The 25,739-nt window shown below is 50.4% G+C and overlaps 2 protein-coding genes across 3 annotated transcripts in view; one reads left to right on the top strand and one right to left on the bottom strand.

Moving 5' to 3' along the window:
• MYBBP1A (MYB binding protein 1a) overlaps positions 1–5,925 on the top strand; it is a 61,665-nt gene extending 55,740 nt beyond the window's left edge. The window contains exons 25-27 of the mRNA XM_074594777.1: positions 1,885–1,986; positions 3,169–3,293; positions 5,272–5,925. Coding sequence (XP_074450878.1) covers positions 1,885–1,986; positions 3,169–3,293; positions 5,272–5,803 — 759 coding nt within the window. The 3' untranslated portion in view covers positions 5,804–5,925. The remainder of the gene's footprint in view (positions 1–1,884; positions 1,987–3,168; positions 3,294–5,271) is intronic.
• Positions 5,926–12,758: 6,833 nt separating this feature from the next.
• The window catches only part of SPNS2 (SPNS lysolipid transporter 2, sphingosine-1-phosphate), a 141,323-nt gene continuing 128,342 nt past the window's right edge, over positions 12,759–25,739 (bottom strand). For both annotated transcript variants that reach the window (XM_074594250.1, XM_074594249.1), the window contains 2 exons: positions 19,303–19,349; positions 12,759–17,473 (listed from right to left, as the gene is read on the bottom strand). In XM_074594250.1, coding sequence (XP_074450351.1) covers positions 19,307–19,349 — 43 coding nt within the window. In that variant the 3' untranslated portion in view covers positions 12,759–17,473; positions 19,303–19,306. The remainder of the gene's footprint in view (positions 17,474–19,302; positions 19,350–25,739) is intronic.

A 25,739-nucleotide genomic window follows, 5' to 3' on the forward strand; every position in this document is an offset into this window, starting at 1 on the left:
TCTTGTTCTTTAAATTGCAAAGAAAATTTTTATGCAAATCAGGCTGTTTTGTTTTCATAATTGATTTGCTGATTATTATTATTATCATTATTATTATTTATTGTGGTGAGCCTCATAAATGGCGTGTGCATGGCCCCGTGGGGTGTTACATGCTACTTGTGAAGTTTTTAGTTTGTTTGGGTTTTTTTGTTTTTGTTTTTTTTTTTTTTTTTAAATCACACACCCTATATTTGTTTCTCATTTTACCTGAGAGACTTTAGAGCTGCTGAATTGTTTGACCTGGTAGGTTAATGACAGCTCTGGAATAGAGTTGCAGTGCATCTATCTATATCAGGAGAGAGTAATTAGCAAGTTATTGATAGTCAGATGGAATTGCGGCATGAATTAAAGCCAGCAGAACACAGTGGCTTTCTAATACAGGGCTTGAATGGACCATCCAGCTCAGGAAATAACCGTATCTTTATTATTTAAAAAAGGTACTCCCAAAGCGTGGAGTCCTGTATAGATAGTAAATAATTCTGCTTGAAGGCTGCTGTTCCTGCAGATATGTTATCCGGTCTCCCCACTTTTTCTGCTGAAAGTGTTCCTGAGACTCTTGCTGGCCATCCCTATTTTTCTGTTGTGGGTGTCATTACTGAAAAAGCTTGCTTTGGGCAATAAATGTCTATCTTTCTCTCAGTGTCTGCAAGGATTTTTACTTCGTTTGCCAGCTTTATGCTGATATAGATGGAGAACGGTTTTGCTCAGAGTCCTTAAAATTACTTCCAGTCTGAATGGAGCAAAAGCAATAGATGGTCTAAAGGGAGAGGTTGCATCTCCTGGAGAGCTACGGCCTTCCACTGCTGGGTGCAGGTTTGGTGCCGAGACCTATCAGCGATGCACGTTGCCTGAGGCACCAAAGATGCTGAGCCCGGGGTGGATCTGGCCCTTTGGCTGGGCTGGCGTGTTCGAACTCCAAGCAAAGGTGGGCTTGGCTACAAGTGCAGCCTCCTCTAGAGAAATAGGCTGTGATGGGGCACGCCGCTGTCTACAATAAACTCGTCCCTGCAAATCCTATCTCATATTAGTGTAATCCATGCAAGCTGTGGGGCTTGCTGTGTGCATCACAGAGAAATACAGCGGGGAAGAAAACAGCCGTGTAAGCAGGGCTGTGAGGACCAGCTGCAGGCAGAGGATCAGTACCCCTGAGCCCCTGGGCCACCTCTTTGATCCAGCTGCCTTTTTGTGGCTATTTTCTGCCCTTCTCCACTTGTAAATAACACTGGCTTTTATTTGACCTATCTTTGGAGTGACTTTCCTCTAAGCCAGACATTTCAGTGTCTCAGAAACCCTGCAGCACATAAAGGGAACACAAAGAGATGAGATTTTTCTCTCAGTCATTTCAGTGAATTTAAGCTTGATTGACAAGCCCTGTTCTAGTGCTGGCAACTGGGATTTCCTAGGTGTAAGTGTTAATGGATTTTTGCATTAGCGCTTTATGTGTAAATCCCAGCTTCTGCAGCTGAGTAGCTGTTGTCCCTCAGGTGAGTCTGTTGTCTGGCAGTCTCCTGGCCTTTCCAGGGTGGGGGCAGATACTGTCTTTCCTCTTTTTTTCCAGGAGGCAACAACATGTCTCCAGCTTAAAAACTAGGGAGAGCAGCTGAGTTGTGCCATTGTGGTATGCTTGCTCTGATTTTGTCTAGTTGCTTCTTAATTAATCTGGGCATCAGCAGCTTCCACCATGTACCCTCCTGAGCATTTCCAGTTTGGTGAGTTTTGTATTCCAGAGTTATTTTGGTGTCAGGCTAATCCTGCCGATTGTTACTCGGTTTATGCCTTCTCCTGAGAAGAGTTGTTTCCCCATTTAACATGTGTTCCTTCTCCATCTCCCCATTTAACGTGCAGAGTTTGAAAATGGTTGGCAACTGTACGCTGAAGTCTGAGAAAGAGAAAGTTGGCAAGACCTTGGAGCTGCTGAACTTCCTCCTCAAAACTGTGGCGGCACAGGTGAGTGCGTGACCTGATGTGTGGCAAATGGCTGTTCTTCTGAATACCACCAAGGCCTCTCTTAAGTGTCACGCTTGGATTTTACCTTGTTGACTGCTCCATCGATACATCCCACCTCATTTCTTACCAAAGGTACCTCTGGAGGGAATGCCTAGCTGGATTTGAGGACAGAAAGGCCCTCCTGTCTGAAGGAGTGATCCATAGCTCTTGTGAACTGATCTCTAAGAGCTTGTTGAAGAACTTGTGCAGTATTCCACAAATACATGTGGCATCTTCTTTCTTATCAGCAGAAATACAGGCTGGGATACAGTGAGGATGAGCTGAGTTTTGTCCCCGATGATTGCTCTGTCCCCTTCACTGAACTCCAGAGATTTTAGTTTCTGGAAACTGAGGCCTACTCAGAAGCTTTGTGAGCGGGAGTGAAGCTTTGTTCTGGGGCTTTGTTTTCCCTAATGAAAAATGTCCTTTTTGAACACGAGAAGATTTTTCTATAGGTGACAAAATAAGTCTCCAACATGGTCTTATTTACTGGAGCAAAATAACAGAAGCAGGAGAATTGCTGAAACCCAGTTTCCTACTGATAAGTGCTGAGCTCACACCACAGCCTGTTTCTTTGTGAAGACCTAATAGGAAAGTGGGTGGAGGAGAGAGATTATTTCCAAGACCTTTATAGGAACTGAATAGCCTTTGAGACACCCCTTTCTGTCTGGCTTTACTGAAATTATCCAGTGGGTTACAGAAGCTGTAGAGGCAGCCAGAGGCAGCATGATTGCGTCCTTTAGAAATCAGACTGAAAATTCTGCTTTTCTTTTAGATAGGTACATAGTCATGCATCTTCTTTCCCCTGCTCCCAGCTATGGACTGAAAAGTAAAGAGGACCGAAGGACCTTTCAGTCCCTTTTATACCAGTACAAGTCTAGCTGTTAGACTCATGCCTCTCATGCTAGAGACTCAGTTTTTCAAGCAAACCCTGTACCTAATGGCGTGGTGTGACTCACCAGTTTTTGCCCCCAAATTGAAGTGATGTTGCAAATGAGCTCAGGGCAATGGCTCAGGGAGAAGCTGGGCAGGATTGGTTATTCCTGCCACAGTCTTATGCCAAGGATGGCCTGTACCCTGTTGCTGTGAGCGTTGCTTCTGCCTTCACTCTGCAGATTGTCTGTTTGTACTTGCCTCTTGCAGAACCTGCCTGTTAAGTTGACGGAGTTGGACAAAGTGCTGGTAGCAGTGGACTGGCCAAAACGCATTGGGAATTCGGCGCGTCTTGAGTCTCTCTACTGGAACGTCATGTCCTGTCTGAATTATACGTATGTATGCTTGGCACTCTGGCTTCTTGGCTTGCCTGGGGGACTGACTGCCTGTCCTACTTGTCTTCATTGATGTGGGGAGGTAGGAAGAGAGAGGAAGTCAAGGCACTGAGCTCAGGCTGGAGTTTTGAGTTAAATGGAGCTCCTGGGTTGGTGAGGTTGAAACGCTTGTTGTTTTGCTTTTGAACAATTCAAGTCTCATTGTTCCAAGTGCTTATATCCTTAGGATTGGTCCTTGATGGGAAGGGATAGTAAGGCACGTCTGATCATGTCTTGCCAGTAGAGGTAAGACAGCTGAGCACCCAAGGATAGAGTGTCTGCTGTCAGCGGTCCCAAGTAGTGGCCTGGTTTAGGAGCCATTGCCAAAGTTGCAGAGGAATTTCTAGGCTAGGAGGAGTCACTAAGCCCTTTGCATGTCACTGTGGATTGATTCTGCAAATGTGAGGCTGGAGGGAGCGAGTAGCTGTCCTGGGAAGTGACTGGATACCTGAGAGTACATGCCGGGACCTTGAATCTTCTCCGGTGATTTTTGGCTCCTTAGTGTCTGGATCCCCAGCCTGATGCTTGGGGTTGTTGCCTTGCAGCTCTGAAAGCTGGGGAGCATTCAGGGTTTATGCTTTAGTGCTCCTGTGTTAAATGGCAGTTGGATTTGACTTCTGCTCCAGGGCAAAGAAGAGTGTAGGATCTCTTTCTCCTTTCTGTCACTAGCTTGCAATCAGAACTTCTGTTTCCCCTTCCTGCTGACAGTATTTAGTGTAACACCCAGCATTAGGGAATGCTGGGTGCTCTTCTAATGACTGGGAGCTGAGATCCCACTGTGTGAGTGGCCTGGTTTGTGGTATCTCAGCCCAGCAAGAGGCTCTGAGGGACACGTTTGCATGTGGCTTATGGTGAGAGGGCTCACAGGCAGGGAGGAATCATACGAGGCAGCTGAAGCTGTTGTTGTGGCCCCTTCTAATGCCTTGAGCAGGTTTGCAGGGCACAGTGTCCTCACCCAGCCTTAGACACAGCCCCAGGCCCTTTCCCAGTCTCACACGGGTCCCCTGGCATCGTACTGCCAGGGCTGGCAGAAGGGTAGGACCTAGTTTAGGAGCTGGTAGAGACTGTGGCTGGGAGGGCATTGCTAAGGTAGGAAAGGCTGAGCTTGTGCGTGCTGTCTGAGGAAGGGATTGGGGTTTAGGGGTGCAGCCTGCTATCACTGTTGGTGCCATCTTACTATGACACCAAGAGATCTTTGTGCAGGTGAGTTGGAACAAGCCTACAGCAGGTGTGGTTTGTGCACAGGACCCTGATGAAGGTGCTGAGGGCCAAGTGCTAACATCAGGTTGTCTGGATAGCGTTTTTCCATCCTGAAGAGACGTGACTTGAAAAATTCTCCAAAAAGCTTCGCGTTGAAAAGCAGGCTGTGTAATTAGAGCCTGGTTCCTTTTCAGGACTCTGCTATGGGAAGTGAGCTGGTGCAGAGCAGCTTAGATTGGGTCGTGGCGAAGTTGCCAACTGACTCTGTTGGAGAATAGCAGCAGTGGTGGCTGTCTTGCTTGCACACAAAGGCCACCTAGATGAGACTGGAATGGTCTGCCGGGGGTTCTTGCTGGAAGACCTCATTGTTAGCACAGTGAAAGCCTTGCTGGGGCTGTCACGTTGGACAGACAGGCAGTGGTCTCAGTAGCCTTGCATGGGGCCACAAGTGGATGTGCTCAAGAAGGTGGTAAGTACAGCGTCTGGTCTGTGGAACGGGTATTCCTCCTCAAGTCTCCAAGTGCCTTCTTGAGTCCTGGTCCAGTTCCTGCTGTTCATTTAACCAGTTGCTGTGCAGACTGAGGACTACCTCCAGGACTAACGCTCATCTCTGCAGCATGCCTGTGCTTCCTGTACCTTTCTTGTGCTTCTGCCTGTTCATGGACTGCCTGTAGCATGGATCACACTGCTCCCCGCCTGTAAACTAAGTTGGTCTTGATTTTTGATGTTCTGTCTGCAGGAAGCCCAAGAAAGAGAAGACAGCCAATAAGCCTGTGCAGGAAACAGAGACACTTAAGCGGAAGAAGAAGGGCTTCCTGCCAGAGACGAAGAAACGCAAGAATCGCAAGAAGGGCATCCAGGAGAATGGGGTAGCACCAGTAGCTAGTGAAGATGAACAATCAGCAGCCCCAGAGGAGGAGCAGCCCATGGGAACAGAAACCCCCAAGCAGAAGAAAGGCTTTGTGGCCAGTAGCAAATGCAAGAATCAGAACAGAGGGGTCAGGGAGAACGGGGTGGCAATGGAGGGCAGTAGGGAGGAAGCTGTTAGTGGAGGAGATGCTGTGGCTGACAAGAAGAAGAAGAAGAAGAAGGTGAATATGAGCAGAAAAAGAAAAGGTGATGCAGGCAATGAAGCCAAGCAGGTTCCAGCTGCAAAGAAAACCAAGTGGAGTGTCAGCCAGCAGACCCAGCAGAAGCAGGGCAATGCCAACCAGCAGAAGCAGGGCAAAGTCAAGAAGAAAAAAGAGAAGAAACCAGTGCTGCAGGAGTAAACTCCATGGACTCACCCAGGCTTGGCATGGCTAGCATGGCTCAAAGGACTGTTTTAATATCTTTTATAACTATAGTTTTTATGTCCTCCCTGACTTCAAATAAACCTTCCATGATACTGAGCTCTAAAGCTGTGGGTCTGACTTGTGTGGAAAGCTCAGCTAGAGCACAGGCACAGGGGGCTCTAGGAGGTCGCATACCCTCCAGGATCTGGTAGGTGCCCACATTCTCTTCTCTGGCAGTGCCAAACAACTTGTGCTTGGGAGCACAGGCTCCTGTCTTCATGATATCCCAAGGCAGAAGTGAGATGCTTGTTTGGATCTCTTGGGCAGTTGCGGTAGGCGGGCTGGCACTGCTGACTCTTGTGGTCAAGCCCTGTGGGAAGTTCAGACATAACCCCTACAGGCACATTTCTGTCCTGCCCAGGCCCAGCAGTACTCACAGCTTTTTCAGTCTGCGAGATGCCGACTCTCTTAAATGCCTGGAGTTAAGTGGGCTTGCACATGGATGTTCTGGGGACAAATATATCCGATTTGGCCACTCAGGTGTCATCAGTAACTACCATGATCTGGCTTTCTTGCTTTTTTGCTGCTGGGTGCAGGCGAGGTGATGGCCTCTGTGATGGCGCAAGGGACATCAATAAAACAGTGAAACAATTGAAATGGTCTGTTGATTCCCTAGTCTGCCAGGCCAGCAGGCTCTGTGCAGCCGTGCAAGGCACCTGTTACCAGCAGGCTTACACCGGTCTATGAAGATGACTGCTTGGAATTGGCATCTGCTTATTTATCCCCAAGCTCCTGAATGCCAGAATGCCATCACCCCTTTGGAGAGGCCAGGGCCAGGTTCTTCGATGAGTTGGGTACCTGGTTCTTGTTGAAGGCTGAATCTCAAAGTGCTTGAAACTCTACTCATGTTGCCCCTGAAGCCTCTTCCCTCCTTTCCTCACCCCCACCTGCTGACCACCTTTGCTCCTGGAGACCGGAAGGTGTGGGTTGGTGGCTGTCCCTGACTCCTGTCCCAGCACTGGAGGGAGGCTCCGTGAAGGCTCAGGTGCTCTCCTTCCTGCAGAGAGTTTGGTGCTGGCTCCTGTCAGAAGCAGGTGGCTGCTGGCAGAGTGAGGGGTTCTGGAGCAGGGCTGTTCCTGCTGGGTCTTTGGCCCTTGTCCTGCATGTGGGTTGGTACCACCAGACATAGATAAGGGCACTGGAAATGTCATGTTGCTTTTGGAGGGAGTGAGAGAAGAGCTGCAAAGGGCTGTGTTTGCCTGTGGCTATTTATCTGCCTTTGCAATGAATCTTTTCTCGAATGGCATGAAACTCCCTGGGAGACAGCTGCTGGCAGCAACGCAGACACGTTCAGTTGTAGCCCCCTGAGTAGGTGCAGCCCTCTTCTCATTTCCATGTCACAGCGGTGATCCTGCAAGGTCTGCTGCGCATCCCGAGGAGTGCGCTGGCTCCTGCTGCCAGCAGGTGAGGGGTGGAGTTACTGTGCCCACCTGCTGGCAGGCTTCAGCAGAGAATGTCTTTCTTTTCCCTGCCTTTTGCTTTCTGCCTTCACAGCTGACAGCTTCTGGCAGTGGAGGGAGGACTGAGGAGCGCTGTCCTTGCCTTGGAGGATGCAGCCCTTGTGCATCCTGGATGAGGAGGAGCAGGCAGACCAGAGCTGGGCTCTGCAAGTCAAATGTCCTTCAGGTAGTGGCACAAATTGGGGCAGGAGGTGAAGGGGAGCTCTGCAAGGTTGCCAAGGTCCCTTAGAGTTGAAGGGAAGATTTTTTTGCCCACGCTTGCTGGTTGTTGGCCTCCAGCCTCAGCAGTGTTTGCAGAAGTCCCTGGTCCCCAAGCAGGGCGGAGGCTTAGGCTGCGGGTAGGTGCCCAGGACAATGCAGATCAGACCTTCGGTGACGCAGGTGGTGCTTGCATGTCTCTGTGGTGCTCCCACACTTAACTGAGCGATTCGGGGTCGGACCTGTCCTGATGGACTCTTTCTCCCAAGCCACTTATTAATCTGAAGGTGGTTGTAGGATCTTGAGTGGAATGGCTGCTGTTGCAGCCTGCAGAAGAGCTGGAAGTCTTTGTTCCCAGTCAGGAGGTATTGGCAGTTATTGTCGCCAATCTTGTCTCCAAGAAAAAGGGCACCTCCGCTTCAAAGGGGATTGTTGGCACTGGGGATGCTGCCCTGCCTCTGTCATTTAATGCTGAAAGATGGTTCATTGCCTCGTTAAAACCTCAAGCCCAGCTAAGCTTCTCCAGTTGTCTCCTGAGTGATGACTTTTCGTATATTATGCAAATGCAGCATACAAGAGGCCAGTAGGTCAGGGCCATCTGTGTTTAATGATGCGGAGATGCACTGAAGGGGAGCAGGAGTTTCAAATCTGAACACTGTCTTCACTAAAGATTTCTTTCCTTCTTTCTGTGCCTGCAAGTAGGACATCCTGGGACTTTGTACCACTCCCCCTGCAGAGCTAGGGGAGAGACAGCATGCAGGTGTGGTGGGTGGGAAGCATGGCGAGTGGACAGGTACGTGGCTGTGTTGGGAGTGGGAAGGCAGCGTTAAGAGTCCACTGGGCTGTGCAGCAGGGCAGCAGCTTGATTGTGTGGTGGGAGCTGAACCTGCTGCCCACATCCAGAGCCTGGAGCAGTGCCAGGGCCGTGCCGCACCAGGCTCTCCAGTTTGGATGATGCCACCTCCCTCTTCTGTGGGAACGTGCTCCTGGGCCTGGCAGGTGATGGGCAGAGCAGGTACTGTGGCCTCACAACAGGGGCTTCTGACCCTCTGAGATTTCAGGGGTGAAGCCTTGTCTATGAGTGTTCCCCCCCTCAGCTGGTGTGGTTTCTGCCCTGCAGAGCATGCTGAGGTGTTTTAAGGAGCGGTTGAGCTCTCCATCACTTGCAGGCTCAGATGCAATCACAGCCAACCTGTGGGATGGCAGAAGGTCCCAGTGAAAGTAACGGTGTTCTAGAAAGAGCCTTTCATGGTGCTCTTGGCAGAGCTGCCGCAACAGGCTGAAGCCTACTGCCCCTGCACATGGGAGGGCCAGTGCTCTGACTAGGAATAGGCGTCATTTTGTGTATCTACTCTTTCTAGATTGCTGCAGCCAATACAGGACTGGTTTCAGTAGCAGGTTTTGACTTAGCTGGTGACTGGAGTGAGCTGGGTGAGAGAGCTCTCTCCAGGCAGCTCAGGTGACAAAGGGAACCTTCTCCTGTCCAGGGAGCGCGCCTGCCCAGGACCCCAGAGCCGCCACGCTCCTGCCGTGGCCACTGCTGCTGGGTGAGTCCTTGCCCACGTGAGTGTGAGCTGGGGCCACGGAGGCTAGCTGAGCCGCTCCGGGGTATCTGCCAGGGTCACAGAGGGTGAGAGGTCATGCGGATCAGTTTGTCACCATCATTCTGGGGAGAGAGCAGGGAAGGGCAAAGCGCGAGGCCGAAGCCATACCAGCCGATGTTTCCGACAGAGGGATGGCAACTGGGTAGTGCCAGCTGCCAAGCTGGAGAGTTGACTTTGACCTTCGCCTTGCCAGCATGGAGGCTACCGTGCTTGTGTGTGTTTAGGCATCAGCGCTTGCAGAGCGGTCAAGGGGAAAAGGGACAGGAAAGCTGCAAGGCATTGTGTGAGCTGTGCTTTGGTAACAACTCGTCTGCCAATTAAATTACATGACTTTGGGCTGGCTTTGATGCGCAGTTTATAGAAAGCAATCACTAATCAACCAAGTCAGATCGTGTTTCACTGGCGCTTGTTTGTGCCTTTAACAGTCGCAAAGGTTTCATTTTGCTTGATTTCATGTCCTGTCTGTCCTGGACCTTTAGGGGATAGAGCACGCTTTGATTTTAATGAAGCCTTTTCTTTTCAGCGGTCCTGGCCTCAGGCGTTCTTTGGCAGTGATGAGAGCTCAAGGGTTCTTCTGAATGCAAGAAAATAGCCGCAGGCCCTGGGGCACTGAGCTCAAGGGAACGTTCCTCTGCGGGAGCACTGCTGGAGACTGGCCTTTATCCCAGGCAGGTGGAGTCCGGAGGAGCTGGGCTATGAACCGCCTTTCCCACTCTGGTGCCTGATTCTTGTGTGAAGGCTGTAGACTGTTTTAAAGTGAAGTTATGACTTTTTGGTCCCAAGATGTGTTAAGACTCTCCCCACTGCCTATGACTGGCAGAAGAGTCAGTGCTGAATTGTCAGTGGAGGATTTGGACGGGGCATAAAGGCTGGGACAAGGCTGGCTTGTCTGTGCAGGGCAGTCAAGCTGCGTGTGGTGGTCAGGTGAAGCTGGGCAGTAAAATGTGCTTCCCTGAAGACTGGATTAAAAATGCACCTGCACCAAGCTGTGCCTGTGCTGGAACAGCCGTGTGCAGGGCTCTGTGCTCCCTCTGAATCTCATCCTTGCAGATGAGGTCAGTCTTGGTCAGTCTCTGGCTTTCAAACCTCTGCCGCGGCAAACGGCAAACCTTTTGTCGAGGCAAGCCTTGCTCAGCCACCTTGCTAACAAGGCTGGCGGGGAATTAGCCACGCTGTAGCAATGGGATCTCAGTGATGCAGGCGAAGCCCTGGGTTTTAGTGCCAGCACTGTGTTCCTGTGGGGTGGAAGTGTCATACAGCAATGCAAAGCACTGGCGCTGATGTGTCACTTGTGGCCAATATGCTTCGGAGCATCACTGCTAAGTGGCAAATATAGTAGCTGTGATAACTCAGCAGCAGCCAGTCCTCTTACAGAGAAAAGTACCTGCAGCAGCTTTTACTTGGAAGTGTGGGACAATACAACCAGAGATTTTCCTGAGTTGCTCTTGCTGCCGAGACATGAGGCCCAAGCTTATTTCCAGCTGTTCCAGACTTGTGTAAAATATGGCCTGGGACAGGCTCAAGACATACTTGGGAGACACCTAAAAGACAGGGAAGACACGTGCCTGGTCTCGCTGGCGTCATGAACACTCCACTGCCAGTCCGGCATGCAGAATGGTGAGTTGTGTTTTTATTTTTTTTTCTCCCTTTCTCAGGCAAAGGAGAACCTGTCCTCCCAAAATCGTAGTGGAAGCAGCACTTAATGGCGAGAGTTCTCTGCTGTCTCTTCAAGGAGTAATTCCTTATAATCACAAGCCCTAAGGTTACAAGAATTGGCTCAAAGTGGGGTGTTAACATGGTTTGTAGTGTTCTGCTTTGTGCTGTGAGACTAGAGAAACCAGCTGGTTCACCGTGCAGCAGGAGGCCAGCAGCGTGTGGGGGGTGGCAGGACACTCTCAGTTGCTTGGTGCTGGTTTGGGTCGGGGCAGTGACGCTCCCGACAGACTGGCTGTGCTGCGAGGGGTGTCCCGGGCTGCCCAGCGTGTGGAACCTCTGCCCCCGGCACCCAGCAAACAGGGTCACAGTTATGACTCTTCTCGGCAGGGGAGAGCCTGGCCACGGGGATTTGCTCCTGACTTGCCTTGCAGCTGTTGGTCATCGCGTGCACTCACAGAGAAGGCCGAATCGACTGCTGGTGAGGTAAATGGTGTGTCCGTGTATGCGTCTTTTAAAATGCTAAAGTTTTCAAGTTTTATTTTTGAAGTGATGTACTATGTGTTGTACAGAGATTTCTTTTTTTTGCCAGAGCCAACAGGAAATGGTTGCAGTGTGTTGATGAGTGAAAGAGCGGTGACCGTGCAGTCAGGACCTCTTTGTACAACCGTGGCAAACGCACCAGCAGCCAGAGCGGGACACGTACAGCACAAATGGCATCAGTTGTACAAGCCAGCTGGGCCTTCACAAGGTGCCACGCAGCGCTGGTGTCAGCGTGTGGTGGGGATGGTCGGTGTGATGGTCACCCTGTGCTAGCCCAAGCAGTGAGGCTGTTTTCTGTCTCTGACTGCGGATGGTCTTGGCAAGAGCTCTACAGAAACAGTGTGGGGAGGGTTTATGAAAAGGGAAGGCTGGGGGGGGCTGGAAAAGGGAGAGAGTGCGAGTCTGTGTGTGTGTGTGTGTGTGCGTGTGTCTGTGCGTGCATGCGTACACCCACATGTATGTCTGTGATTTTTTTTTTTTTTTTTTTAAAAAGTGAACAGTACAGTCACGTTAGCAGTTGTTGGTTGATGTAAGCTAAAGCTGCTGAGCTTCAAAGCTTAGCTGCTGAACATCAGAATTTGGAGAATTATGCTTAATCAAGTCATTTACACAGTATGATTAAGCTGAAAGCCCTGAGATGCGCTGCCAAAAGGCGCTCAGGGTTGATTGTTTAAGTGACAAATCCTCTACTTGCAGGGGTGTCCTGGCCTGGACACTGGCGCTGCACTGCAGGAAAAGAATGCCGAAGGGAGGTGCTGCAGGGGACTGGAGGAGAGATCTCTTCCACGGCTGGTAAGGGGAGACTCAAACTCACCTTGTCGGTGCTGCTGCTGCAGACCAGGGCGGGAGAGCTGGCGGGCTGCAGTGCTCCTGAAGCAGCAGAACCAGCCGCCCCGCTCCTTCCTTTGCCCACAGGCGAGATGCCACCATGCTGTGAAGCTGGCAGGCATGGCTGGTGCAGGATCTCTGGAGAAGGGGCAGCCTTGGTGCCTACCGTGGCTACCACTTCAGGATTAACTTCCTGGCCTGCTTCCTGCCCGTCTTCCTGAGCACCCGACCTACAGCTACCGCATTAGCTGACTTCGTCAGTGAGCTCAGCCAGGTCTTCTCGCTCTGCCACGTGCCCGTGCTGTGCAGTGAGGGGATGGAGCAGGGCCCTGGTCCCAGGCTGGATCCGGGCAGCCAACTCAGAGGGCAAAGGAGACTCGTACCCCCAGCCCTCTGCTCCCTCGGACCTTCCCTGCTCGTGGTGTGACTTTTTCAACAACCTCATGCAGGCTGGTGTCCGGGTAGGTTCATTGCCACCCACACCAGAGTGTTGCTGGCAGGAGCTGTGTGGCCGGCGGGGCTCGGGGCAGCCCCATCCCAGGAACCAGCCCCGCAGACAGCGGCCGCGGGAGTGCGCAACCAGAGCAAGAGCTGACACAAGAAAGGTATGTTTTAAATACTTTTATTTCTTAATTTACATAAAGGTATATATTTGGCTTATTTATCTTTTTTTATACTCTGAGATTCACAATCAGTTGCTCTTAAAAAATAAAAGTCATTTGCTTCTGAAAGAAATCAGAAAACTATTTTATACTCCTCCCTTGTATAACAAGAAAATATACTATATACTCCCGTACATCACGTAGCAAAAGTGATTGTAAGTGCTGGTTTACCAAACAATAAAGCAAATGGAGAAGAAAACAAACAACGAGGACGGAAGGTGCAGAGAGGAACTCTGCTTTCCAGAGTACAGCCATTCGTTATAGGGTTTGGTCACCCTGAGGTGACCAAAGAGGTGACACTGTAGCTAGTCTGTGAAGGGGGAGAGGCTCTTGGGTTCACCCAGCTGTAGCTCTGCGAGCGATGGCAGCAGGAGGCATTACAGGTACTTGGGTTGGCAACTTGCTGCTTTTTGGGTAATTCTCTTGCCTCTCTGTGCAGTTCCCATTACCTCTGCTCCTCTCACTGTGTACAAGCCCCCTAATTGCTACTGTAGTGGGTGCATCGGTGCAAATGCACTATTAGCTGTGGAGGAGGTTAATGTTTGCTTACAAAAAAATAGTGTTTATTGAGTGGAGTAGAAGGAAGCCCTCATGATTCACTGAGGGGCATCCTGGAACCCCCGGTGCACTCTGGACACCCTACACAGACCCTGATGAAGGCAGCAAGGCTGCAGCTAGCATCGCTGATCCCACAGAGCGCAGGGAGACTGAGAGGACCCTGCGCCTTGAGGCAAACCATCGGCGATGGTTGACCCTGGAGCAGAGCTGGGGAACGGGGCAGAGCACTGGGAAGGCCCGGTCGCAGCCCTGAGGAACAGGGTGAAGCAGCAGGTACCAGGGAGTGGGGACAGGACACGGCAGCACCAGCCGATAACCTCAACACCTTTCCCCTCTCGTGGCTCCCTGGCCTGAGGAGATGTGTATGTGCTGGGATGCGAGGCTGTGAGTAGCGCTCCCTGCCTTTTGGTAGTATTTTCCCATGTTTTCAAATGTATTTAAGGGCTCCTGTTTGTTTGTCTACTATTAATTTTCAGACGTTCACATGAAGTGATTTTGTGTGCGAGAGATCAGTGGCTTTAAAAGCATTTCTGTCCTTATTGGGACTATTTAATTTTGTGTTGAAGTTTAGAACCACAAAGATAACCTTGATGACCTGAACTACTACCCTAAATGATGGGCTGGAATCTTGCTTCATTCGGTGTGATGGATCCTAAAATACATGAATTCTTATTAAAAACTAATTATCTTTTCCTATTAATAGCCTTTCTTGATAAAACCAGAAATACTAATTTTAGCAAGGGTTGTTACTCAGCTTGGATATAAGTAATATACATTCAATCTAGACTTCTGTTCTCATTCCAGAAACACTGCCTGTGAGTATACCAAAAATTGTTCCACTGCTCCTGCGCCGCTCCACAAAGTCAACAACGCAGTGGCCCTAAGAGCTTCCAAGCGTGGCTACACCTACACCTACAGCAAACGGAGTCACAGGGGAAAGCAGCGCTGTGTGGCATGCCAAGCGCAGAGCGCAGCACCGGTACATACAATACTGTAAGTCCTTTTTTTAATAATGGGGAACTTCTGACCTCTAGTAGAGTATGACAGTAGAAACACAACATCGCTTGTTTATGCAGCATCTCAACAGCGAGTAGCTCGGCTTTGCATGTAAAGAAACTGAGGCCAGGCAGTGAGTTTCCTCAAGCCACACGCTGGCAGAAACGGGCCGCTGTGCTGGGACAGGGAACGGTATGTTAGAATCCAGGGACGAGGCTTGTGTGGCAACGCAGGTCTAGCTTCTGTTCAGTAATACGTGTGTTTCATGTCCAGATTTGATGTACCTCTTATTACCTTAATCTACGGACCCTTGATCTAATTGAGCTGGTTTCCCTCTAATAGACCGTGTACCTTTATAGAAGCACTAACTGAACAATTCTTCACAGCTAAAACAAGGAACGCAGCCTTTCAGCTTCTGGCCATTCCAACATGGGTCATCAGCGCGTGAAGGAGCAGCAGCGTCCGCAGGAGGTGGAAAGGCTGGGTTTCCTTTCCGTGCTGTTCCTCTCCTCTGAGCTGTCATAGCTGCTGCTTTGGCCTCCCTCTCTGACCCTGTGGGAGCAGGGATTCAGGGATCCCTTGGTGTGGAACTGCTGCAGGTGGGACTCACATCTCACTCCCTTGCTCGCTCCCTTCCCTCTTTCCTCGTTAAAAAGAAAACCACAGCACTTTCCTTCATATGCACAGAGGCTAAAGCTGGCCTCCTGTAACAGCACTGTGCTTCTCTAACAAGGATTGGGGCTTGTCACCAACGAGGAGAGCTAGCGAAAGTACAAAACACTCAAGTTCCCTTTTCATTGTTGATTCCTGAGAATTAAGTTTAAGGACAATTCCTAATCTCTGAACTTTAGCGGGAATGCTTTGTTTAGTTGACAGTAAATGCTACAACAGAGAGAGCCTGTCAAAAAAGCAATTTAGGAACTGTGGCTCATCTTCTTTGGTCTCTGAGATGAAATGACTGCTTGTTGGGTTGCTTTTTGTTTCTTTTTAAACAGCCTGACAAGGAATTTCTTGATGGGAATCAGAAATTCATGTGCCTTTAAAGCCAAGGCTCCTAGACTACAGAGGCGGTATTTCCCCTACGAATGTAAATAGTGGCACGAGGTGGGAAATGAAGTATTGTTTTGGATTTGCTTTGCTTTATTGTTTCTAGCACCCGCTTGCTGTTCTCCAGAGGATGCCCAGGCACTCGAGGAAAATTTCTGGCTCTAGTTGTTTAACCAAATCTTAAAGCTACTGTTAAGGTATTTTAGGTGACAGAGCAACCTTTGCAGAAGAGTCCCGTGGAGCTCAATGAGGAGGAAAGGCTCACGTTGTGGCAGGAGTCACCCTCAGAACCCATCTACCTGGGCAGAGACTGGCTATGGGGTGAGTATTAACCAGTAACTGGAACTACCGACTGTCTGCACTACGACGCTGTACTGTCAGTCCTGGCACACTCTGGAAGCGAATGGGAGATAAACCCCAGATTTACGAACAGTACCTTCCTGTGTCTCTGAGCAAACTTGTGCCACCATCAGGACAGGCAGCTTCCAGACTTAACTCGCAGCCAGTCCCGGTTTGGCATTTCCTTTGCTGATTTAGTCCTACTCGCAGCCCAACCACATAAGCACGAGAGAGAGGTGCATCCACCTACTCGAGGTGTGTGCGAAACTCGAGGGGAGTATCTAAACAGTGGGAGACATCCGAACAGAACAAAGGGAGCGGGGAGTTCACAGAACCAATGCCCTTTCTCTGGAAGGCTGACTCTTTCTCAGGGCCCGTGCTCGCCTGCCTTCCCCACGCTGTTCAGCATCAAGGTGACACAGCACAAACTTGGCTTGTGGAGGTCAAGTGCAGGAAACAAGACTCGAGTGAAATGGCACTCTGACCGCTTTACAGACACACGCTTCTGACTGATTGGAGATTAACACAGTCCAGACACTGGCCTTGCATATTAAAGATCTCAAATGCATCTTCAGAAAGGTAAAAGTGACCAACTGACATCCCAGTAAGAGTAGTTTGGGACTGCGCATGGGGTTGGGCGTGCGTTAAACCTAAGCACTGTTCCAAAGGAAAGGGCTACGGTAGAGTATCAGCCACCTTCGGGAATACTGACAGCGGGAGAGTTAGCATTGGCGACACGGGTGATATGATACGCGTGTAAACAAAGCGTGGAGTCACTGGCACAGCAGTACTGCACTACCAGGCCCTAGTAAAGCAATTCAGCCAGATGGATTTTGGGATTTTAAAAGCCTGTGAACCTCCAAGGCAAGGCTGAATTTAGCATATTGAGCAAACTCTAGAGCCCGTAGGTATTCATGTCCAAAGTTCTTCTGGGCCCTTCTGTAACAACCACCAGCATACCCAGTGCAGTGAAATGCTCTCCTCTGTCCCATTGCTCAGCCTCAGGTGACAGGTCGTCATCCACTGGAAGCTGTCCTACCGTGCCCTTGCAAGGCCTGGTACCAGGGCACTGAGACGAGGAGAGTTGTGGACGTTACTTCACGTCTGGTATGGTTGCACAGGCAGCTCCAGATTTTAAATGTTTAAATAAAAACTGTTTATCTAAATATATATATATCTATATATATCTCTGTCATCTAATGTCTTCAGCAGAGATAAAGCATCTTATGACATATTTAAATAAAAAATAATAATCTGAATTGAGCCTTCAGTGTTAAAGAAAAGGTGATGTACAGAATAGGTCCCCAACTAGTGCATCTCTGGGTGCGGGAGTGCTGACAGAAGAGCAGCATTCAATAGGGCCTAAGTTGCCCTAGAGATGATGCGGACTTTGTTGGCTACAACTAAAACCATATACACAATCCACAGTCACTCACTTGGGTGGCACATTGTGGGTCCAGTGGACAGTTGCTTTCGACGCTCAGAGGAACCTGTGAACGTCCTTATGCTCAAGAAGAACTCGTGTTCCAGGCTGCCCTGCTCATCTGGCGCCTGACCCTGCAGGCTGGAGCGGTGGGATTGATTTGCTGCTGGATAACCCTTCCAAGGTGGCGTGGAGCTGAAGGATCCACCGGTTTCCAGTACAGAAGGGCTTCGAGCTTGAGATTGGTGTGGTGGTGGTGGGAGCAGGAGTCCGCATGTCATTTCCTTCACCGGTAACTGCAAACAAAGAAGAGAAGAAGGTGGTTAATGGGTAGTCACAGGCGTTGATTGGTAATGGTGAACGCATGCACCCAGCTTTGTGGTGGAGGCCAGCTAAGATGCACCTTGCCTCTGCGCAGCTTGACCGGTCTGGGGAGAGCCCTTTGGGATGTACTGTAGGCTTTTGGAATTGGAAACGCAAATGCATTGTAATCCAGGCAAAATCTGCCCAGGTGAGCCAGGAGCAGGTTTAGACTCCTGTGCGTGTTACTTAAGGGCGCCAGCCATGTCTTGTTCATGTCAGTTGTGTGGGTACAGCTGTGATGTGGGCTGAAACAGCTCAGCAGACAGCAAGGTTAATTTTTGCTAGACCTTTGAACCCCATCAGTTCACTCAAGAAAACAGGGACTGCCTCTTGTCCTGAACTGTCACTTTTCAAAACCGCTGTCCTTTGGAGAGCCCAGTGGGGGGGAGCCCAGCATGCGCCGCCCCAGCAGCAGAGCTCAGCTGTCAGTATTGCTGCTAACAAGGCAGAGCAGACGCTGGCTTTCTGCTGGTGGCAGACACTTGCTTTGAAGAGCAACATCAGCACGTCTATTGCCTGGTGAGACACCACTTGCGCATGCTGCGGAATACCCAAGTGGCCAGCAGCTTTCCTGGATTAAGTGGGAAGGATAACCAGCTCTCTCGCTGCAGGATTTCCTCTGAGAGGTTCTGTGCTCCATGTTATGCAGGAAATTGCCCCGACCTTAAAAAATCAGTGACTGCTGGATTATAGAAAAATTGCCTTTAACAATGGCCTAGTTTTGCTCAACCTGTATAAAACTGGACCAAAAGAGAAGAAAGTACAGTGAAAAACCTAGGTGTGCGCAGGACCCAAGTGGTCAGTGTTTTATAATGCAGGTCTCAGCAACGCTACCTAATATTTGGTCACAGATTTTTGGGGCTTTTTTTTAAAAAAAAAACCCCAACCAATACCCTTTTTCTAAAAGCTACTGATAAATGACAATGTGCGAGTATGCCAGAATATATTCCCCTCTGTGGAAATAACACATCTGCTGTACTAGAGATTGTATTAAATCTTTTCCCCCAAAAGGCCATTCTTAAGTGTGGTATTGAGTTCTGATTTTATGATTACTCTTTCAATGCATTTAATTTATGGGAAAGAAATCTCCTCTTCAAAAGCCTGCTTTAATTAATTTTGGCTACAGTAAAATGCAAGGAAGTGTTTATCAGTCGCCGCGGCTCTGAGCTGCAATGCTGTGACTGCTGGCGAGTGATAAGAACAGCATGACCAGAAGGGAGAAGAAAGGGCAGCGGGCGCGGGCCTCTCCCCCTGACTCGCTGCCGAGGCCTCAACTCCGCCGCCCTGGATCAAGGGTTGGAGTGGGGACAGTCCTCGCAATGACGTGCAAGTTCGTGTGCTGCCAGGAAGCATTTTTCTGCAGAAAATTTGGAATATGCTAGTAATGGTCACTTGATAGCGAGCAGATGTTGAACCAGAGCAATGCAGCAGCAAGTTTTTATGGACGCCGGGAATGTTCTAAGTTCTGGCCTCAGACAGTCACACCTGCTGCTGGTCAAGTCAATGGGGTTGCGTGGTCTTATCTGCTCGAAGGCAGGAGCACCGGGTTTCTGGAAGCAACGCAATGCAATAAAGGACACTTGAGTTGACCCCCCTGGTTTCCCTGTTTGTGACTTGCTCCGATTTGGGTTGAGGGTAGCAAAGGTGCAGACCGTGGCCATCTAAGGTTGACTCTTTCCAACTTATAAGGAAAGAAAGGGGTGGCGAGGGGTTTTGGAGTGGTTGGGTAGCTCGAGACCAGTTGCTGGTTTGGGTCACTCACCGTCTCAGACTTTCACAGAGGCTGGTGGCATCACAAGTTGATTCACCCTGGTGGAGGGAAAACAGAAGTGACGCGTCAGCGCTGCAATTAGCCCACAACCGGGCTCCTAAAAGCACACCAGCCTATTAAAGCCAGGTTCCCGTTGCTTAACAGTTTCTAGAGAGAGCGGACACTACAACTGTCCTGCACAATGGACTAAAGCTGAAGCCTCTCACAGCGGTGTCTGGTGGCAGTTCTGACAATTGCTGGAACATGCCAAGTAATGTTGCTGACACTAATTGACAAGGATTTGGGAAGGTCCCAAAGGCATTCAGACGTAGCAATTGTTTCCCTGAGCCGGTACCAAGACTGTTTATGCAGTGGCTGTTGAATGGCGTCCTTCGGACTGACACCATAAATGTAAACAGTCACCACTGATAAAAATTAAATTAAGAAAAAGAGGAGCTGTCTGTCTGTTTCCAGCCGCTGAAGACCTGCTGCTGTTCCAGACAACTGCTCCCACGTGATGGACGGGGTGCGGTGGGGACTGCAGCGTCACCAGGCAGAAGCTGTTCTGGGCAGCGTGCTGTCCCGCACCTCCTGCCGCTGAGGGCAGCGAGGGGCCCAGGCCCTGCCTGCTCCGCGGGCACCCGGGGGAAGGCAGCAATAGTTTCACAAAGTTCATCCCTTGGACCTGCTCCTTCTCTTTGCAACTCAGCCTCCCCCCGGCAGCTCTCCCGCCGCAGCAGGTCTCTGCTCCCCGCTGCCCCACGCTCTTCATGCCTCCCAGGGACAGGAGCCATCGCCTTCCGGAGTGTTAAGCACAGCAGGGGGGACGGTAAGGACAAGTCACCCTCGGACTCCAAGACCTTTGGGACTTGCTTTCTATCTCGGCTGTTCACTGATGTCAGTGGGAAGGCCTGGGCTCTTAGGGACGACGCTGGAAAACCCCCACCTCATTAAGGCCCTGGCCCCATTTGAGTGCTTTTCCCGAGTGCACGCCAGCCATGCTTGGCCACTAGAGGAGAAGAAACATGAGTCACAGAGGCAGAGTCTTCTCACACCATTCGGCTGTGCTAACTTCAAATCACAAGTAAACCGAAACTGCAGAGTTCTGTATCTTAAAGGATTGCAGCAGGATTTTGCCATCACAAGTAAAAGCGCAGCACCTTTCTGAATCGGTAAAACTTGGGCAGGGTTACGGGGGAGATCACAGGAACCATCGCTGCCTGAAATCCCAGCAGGTGAGAACCGCTCAGTGGAACACCGTTTTCCTTCGGAAAATGCTGAGTCATTAAAACTCATCTGTGGCTCTTGACCCAGGACACTCTTTTAGTGCTGAGAAGGGATAACGCTGGATTCAGACACGTATTCCAGGATAAAAATTAACCAGTGGTTAGAGCCCACCTTCCAAGAAATCTCTGCGTGAGAAACTGGCCCAGTTCAGCCTGCAGCCCCCAGCTTTGCACCAACCTCACAGAAAGTCTGTCTCCAAGATGCCCAGAAGCCTCTGTGCCTTTTCTGCCGTTCCAGGCTGTGAACTGACACGGTTCTGATGCAGGAGCTGACCCAGCGTTCTTTGTAGACTTACCGTGCGTGGTAGCCCTACGGCATTGGACATGACGTTGTAGTGACCGCTGTCACCGTGCGTCAACTACCAGAGTACATCAGAGAGCGAGAACAGACGACCTTGTAACGCTACGGGCAACTTTAGATGTAGGAAGTAAACTAGGATTTGTCATGAAGCTATCACAGAATACTGAAACTCCAGCTGTTTGAATGAGCCATAATGTTGTTTGAAAGTCATGTCCCTTAACGTATAATTCATTCTACATGTTTCCAAGATACAGAACAGATACAGAACAGGTTAGCCTTGCCATCACTTTCTCTTTAGCACAGAGAACCCACCTGCGCTGATGACAGATGAACTGTAAACACACAATCCTCCTTATATTACTGAGAGTTCAGCCTCCTGTGGGATAAAATGTACCTTCCACACAAGTACTTACGTTGTCCCCGAGTCGTGAGAGTAACTCGTTCTTTGCATTGTAACACATTTCTTTCAACTTTGCTTTATCTCTCTTTCACAGATGGGAACAGAGGCCTAGAGGGGCTCATCCTGAAATGCATTTAGACAATTTCATGGGAAATTAGACCCCACGTGACTCCAGAACCTGCCGGGGAGAGCGGTGGCGTTCAGGGCTGCCCCGGGCAGCTGGTGGGCAGGAGAGGGAGCGAGTCTCCCAGGCCGGGGTCGGTGCAGTCCTCCTCCCCGGCTCCGGAGCAGACGGGGGGCGCTGCCTGAGGCACAGCCAGGTTTCAGTGAGGCTCGGCTGAGAGTGCCAGCAGGTCAGCTGTGAATTTTTATTTTTTTTTTAAAGCAAAACCACTAACAATAAATTTTAGATTCTCTTAGGTGGTAAAATGTAGTACATGGACTTAAGCTAACAAGGCTCAAGAGCATCTAAATCCCTGTTTAAGTCCCACTTGCCTTTCTAATAACGATAATCCCCCCCGAATAGATTGTCGCTTCCGATTTGGGGATATCTGCTGACTAAACACTGGTTCCTAAATTGTTCTGTTTTATCTGCAATGTTTTCTCAAGATTGTGAATGTTTTCATTCCTGAAAGAGCGCGGGGTGGGAACCACTCTGTTATTTCCTGAGGGGGAGGAAACTTACCCAAATTGCCTTTCAAGAGCAGAAGCTGTACAACTTTTTTTAGTTTTTTACGGGCTCCTCCAGCAGTTAAGAATGTGGCTGACTCCTTCTAACCCCACCGTCTCCTCCCCTGTCAAACCTAAATATTTCTGCTAGATCCTATCAAACCGTTTCCATGTAGTGTGACAGCATCTATAATTCTGAAGTATTTATAAGGCTGTCTGTTTAATATTAAACTACACGCTCTAGAGCTGTTAAATATTTATACTATGTAAAATGGATCTAATTTAAAGCACCTCAAGCCGGTGAGAGAACTGCATAAGAAGCAGAAGACGAATTTAAGGTAACAGAGGAGTGGCCAAGACGTTTTACCACTCAGCTGTGCTCTACTTTGCTTCAGGAGCTGTGCGGAGATGACGCTCCAAATGCTGTGTCCCAAGCCAACAGATGCTGGGGATGACAGTTTGCAGTAAATGCAGCTCTGCCGAACAGTTCCCAGCACAGTCTGGGCCTTACGAGGCTTTTGAAGGAGGTTTTGCTGCCCACATCCCATCCAAGGGTGCTCTGCCCCAGCCTGGGCCAGCAGGAACAGCACCCAGATCTCCCGCCTCACCTGCAGCTCCGCCTGCTCCAGAATTTAGGGTGAAGTTGTGAGAAGCAGTCGCGGGACACACGTCCCGCTGGCTTTCCGTAACATACGGGCTGATGACCGTTTGAGCTCCATGAATACGTCGTCTCTGGTCATGAGCTCGACCTCGAGCAAGTAACAGGACGTGCGGAAGGAGAACACGCTTTGGTATGTGCAGCACCGTCGTGCACAAGGCTCCACGACAAAGGCTGTGCTAAATAAAGCTTGTGTGGATGCTGCCAACACCGTTTAACGTTAACTTTCAGACAAAACTTAACACACTTATTTCAGTATCCCGCAGCTCTCCAAAAGCCCCGTTTTCTTGCCATGTAAACGAGTCAGGCTCTGGCTTTTGTAACAGAGAAGCATATTAGGAAATAATGTCCTAATTTTTACAGCTTGCTGTACTTAACATCACTTAACTTTTACAACCAACAATGAAATATTTCGGTGGGGCCCTTCTAGCCTGCAAAGAACTCATTTTCGGACTAGCAGGAGCTCACTCCGCAGACGGGAGTGCTGGGGCTGCAGGGGCAGCTGGGTCACTGCCTCGACAGCAGCTCCTGCCTGCGACTGGGGGCCCTTCTCCTTCCTTCACTTCACTGGCCGCAGTTCTGTGCTTCTGAGGTACCACGCGATGTGCTGTAAAGTGCCAGACTGAAGCAGCGCTTTAGGAAGGGTAACAGTGACTAATGGCACCCTTCCCCAGAGTGCCCCCGTCTGAACGTCTCAGATGCTGCTGGGGCTGTAACCCTCTCCCGAAGGCCTGTGCACACACCGAAAGCAGAAATTCCAGGTGATGAAACGCTTAAATGCACAGACATCCTTGAAAGGTAACGTGGCTCTATGGCCTTAAATCCATGAGAAACAAATCTTTTCTTCAAATGCAGCTAGTCAAAGGGGGTTTTTTGGCATCAAAGCATTAGAGCCAATGCCACACTCCAGCTGCGTACCGGTGACGATCAGCAGCCCAGGCAGGCGCAAATCCCGCCACTGAACGTGAGCAGCAGCACGCAGTTCTAATGTCACTCTCTGAAACTCGGCAAGAAAAAGAGGCTAAGGTTTTCATTCATAGCTCCACACCTGTACGACTGTCAGAGGTAACAGTGAATTCTATCTACTGATAAATGAAGACGGGAAGTTACTCGCCCGTGAGGCTGGCTCGTGCTGTAGTTATCACTGTTTTCCTGCAGATAACCGACAAAACGCTTACGGAGCAGGAGAGCTGGGGCAGCCTTCCACACTGGGTTCCTTGAGCTTGAAATGCACACAACCTCGTCCATCAAACCCTGGGGCAGAAGTAATGCTGTCACTGTGGTCTCCCTGACACCCGCGAGAGGACAAGCGTCATTGTAAGGAAAGAGGTTGCCGAGGCAGCGCAGCATCCAGTGGGCTTGGGCACCGGCAAAGGCCTCTCCTGCACAGTAACCACCTCCCCACTTCCCAGCTGGGGCTCAGAAGGGGAGAAATGTCAGGAAAGCCTATGTTCTACATCTGGGCTCACTTCGTCCACCACCTTGCTACTGCAGGGATCAATTGCTTTAAATAAATCCTTGCTGAAGCCAATTGCCAAAACACGTTAACATTTTAGTAAACAAAGGAGGGAAAGGGACACAAGTTTACAGACCGTCCTGCTGGTATTTTCCACCCCTGTCTGCATAGTGTCATCACCCTCACAAGCACTCGGCCCCGAGAGGATGCAGAGCTTATTGCGGTTGGCCTGCCAGCAGCACAAACGGGTCACGCGGGACCAGGAAACACCTTAAAAACACAAACAACCGTGTTATCACACCTCAGCCATACGCCACGCAGACCCTACTGCTTTGTCTCACCGGCATTTCAGCACAGAGGGATTTACAGCTGCATTTCACTGGGATTTCTGTCACGTTTCCCTTGAGGACTTTGAATCAAACTCCTCAATGCACCGAGTTTCATCTAGCAGCGCACAATGCCAGCGGGGCGGCGGATGCGAGCACGGAGCTCATGCAAAGATTCCTGTCCCTGAAACAAATCAAAGGCGGCCGTGGTGATTCTGCTTTCTCTTATTTCGCTCGCCGCAGAAGCCTGCCCCAGCTGCTGGCTCTCTGCGGCTCCTGGCAGTAGCACGTACTGGTCCCAGCCCTGCACAACATACTGGTCCCAGCCCTGCACAACCTTTTTGCCACACGCTTTACCAAGGGGAAAACCGGCCGGCTGGAGACTCCCGTACAAGTGTGTACCTTTTCTGCCCTTTGTTATACGGAGTTTTTAATCAAGCAGCGCAGAATATAGATATGTTAGCCGTGACTGTCCTCCAGCAGCGAAGCATAGTTGCCATTTTCGCCTGCCGTTGGCGGGAGATGGCTTTGGGCCCCCGCTCCACAACAGAGCTCTCCCGGGACGCCGCACAAACTGCCGGGTGCACTCTACCTGCTCCCTACACAAACGGCTGCAGAGCATTTAACCGACCCCCCCTGAGCAGGGTGTGAGAACAGCCGGATCGGGGATTGCTTCCATAGCATGTCCTGCTTTAACTCAACCCCAGCTGTTTTGATAGCAGAGTCAGTAACTCTGGGACAAAGCACGCAGGATTAACACCGCGCGTTACTGCAGAAACTCAGTGCTTTGATTTACAAGGCTCGTGGTACGCTGCACCTGAAACCAGAGACTGGAAGTGGAGACGCGTGAAAGGTGAGCGGTAACAATACATCAACCGAGACAGACCCCAGCGAGCGGCAGGGGGACAGGAGCAGCACAGCTAAAGGTGGCCTAGCACCGAGCCCCCTGATGCTCGGCGACAGGCTCATCCACCCCCAGGAGCAGGCGCTGTTTGAGGAGGCTGAGGCCAGTTTGCTGAAGGAGAGGGACGCTAAGCAGAGCGCTAACGAAATTCAACAAAAATCAGGCATTGGAGCGGGAAACCATTGCTTAATTTAGCTCTGCCGGCTGCTCGTCCTCACTCATTTCTACCCTGAGAGGACGCCTGGGGCTGCTGTAAGTCGGAAGGACTCCAGACCAGGCCCTGGCAGCGCAGCCTTCCTGGTGGCCGCCGGCACAGCGTTGCCCTTCCCTCTGGAGACAGCGGTGGTGGCTGCGCCTGTGGCAGCGGCTCACAGCCCGGCGCGGGGGCTGACAGGTGCTGCGCCAGCTGCGCTAAAGAGATGAATTGCCTTAAAGCCCCTTTTCTTCCT

The sequence above is a fragment of the Larus michahellis genome, chromosome 7, assembly GCF_964199755.1.
Source record: "Larus michahellis chromosome 7, bLarMic1.1, whole genome shotgun sequence".
Lineage (NCBI taxonomy): Eukaryota > Metazoa > Chordata > Aves > Charadriiformes > Laridae > Larus > Larus michahellis.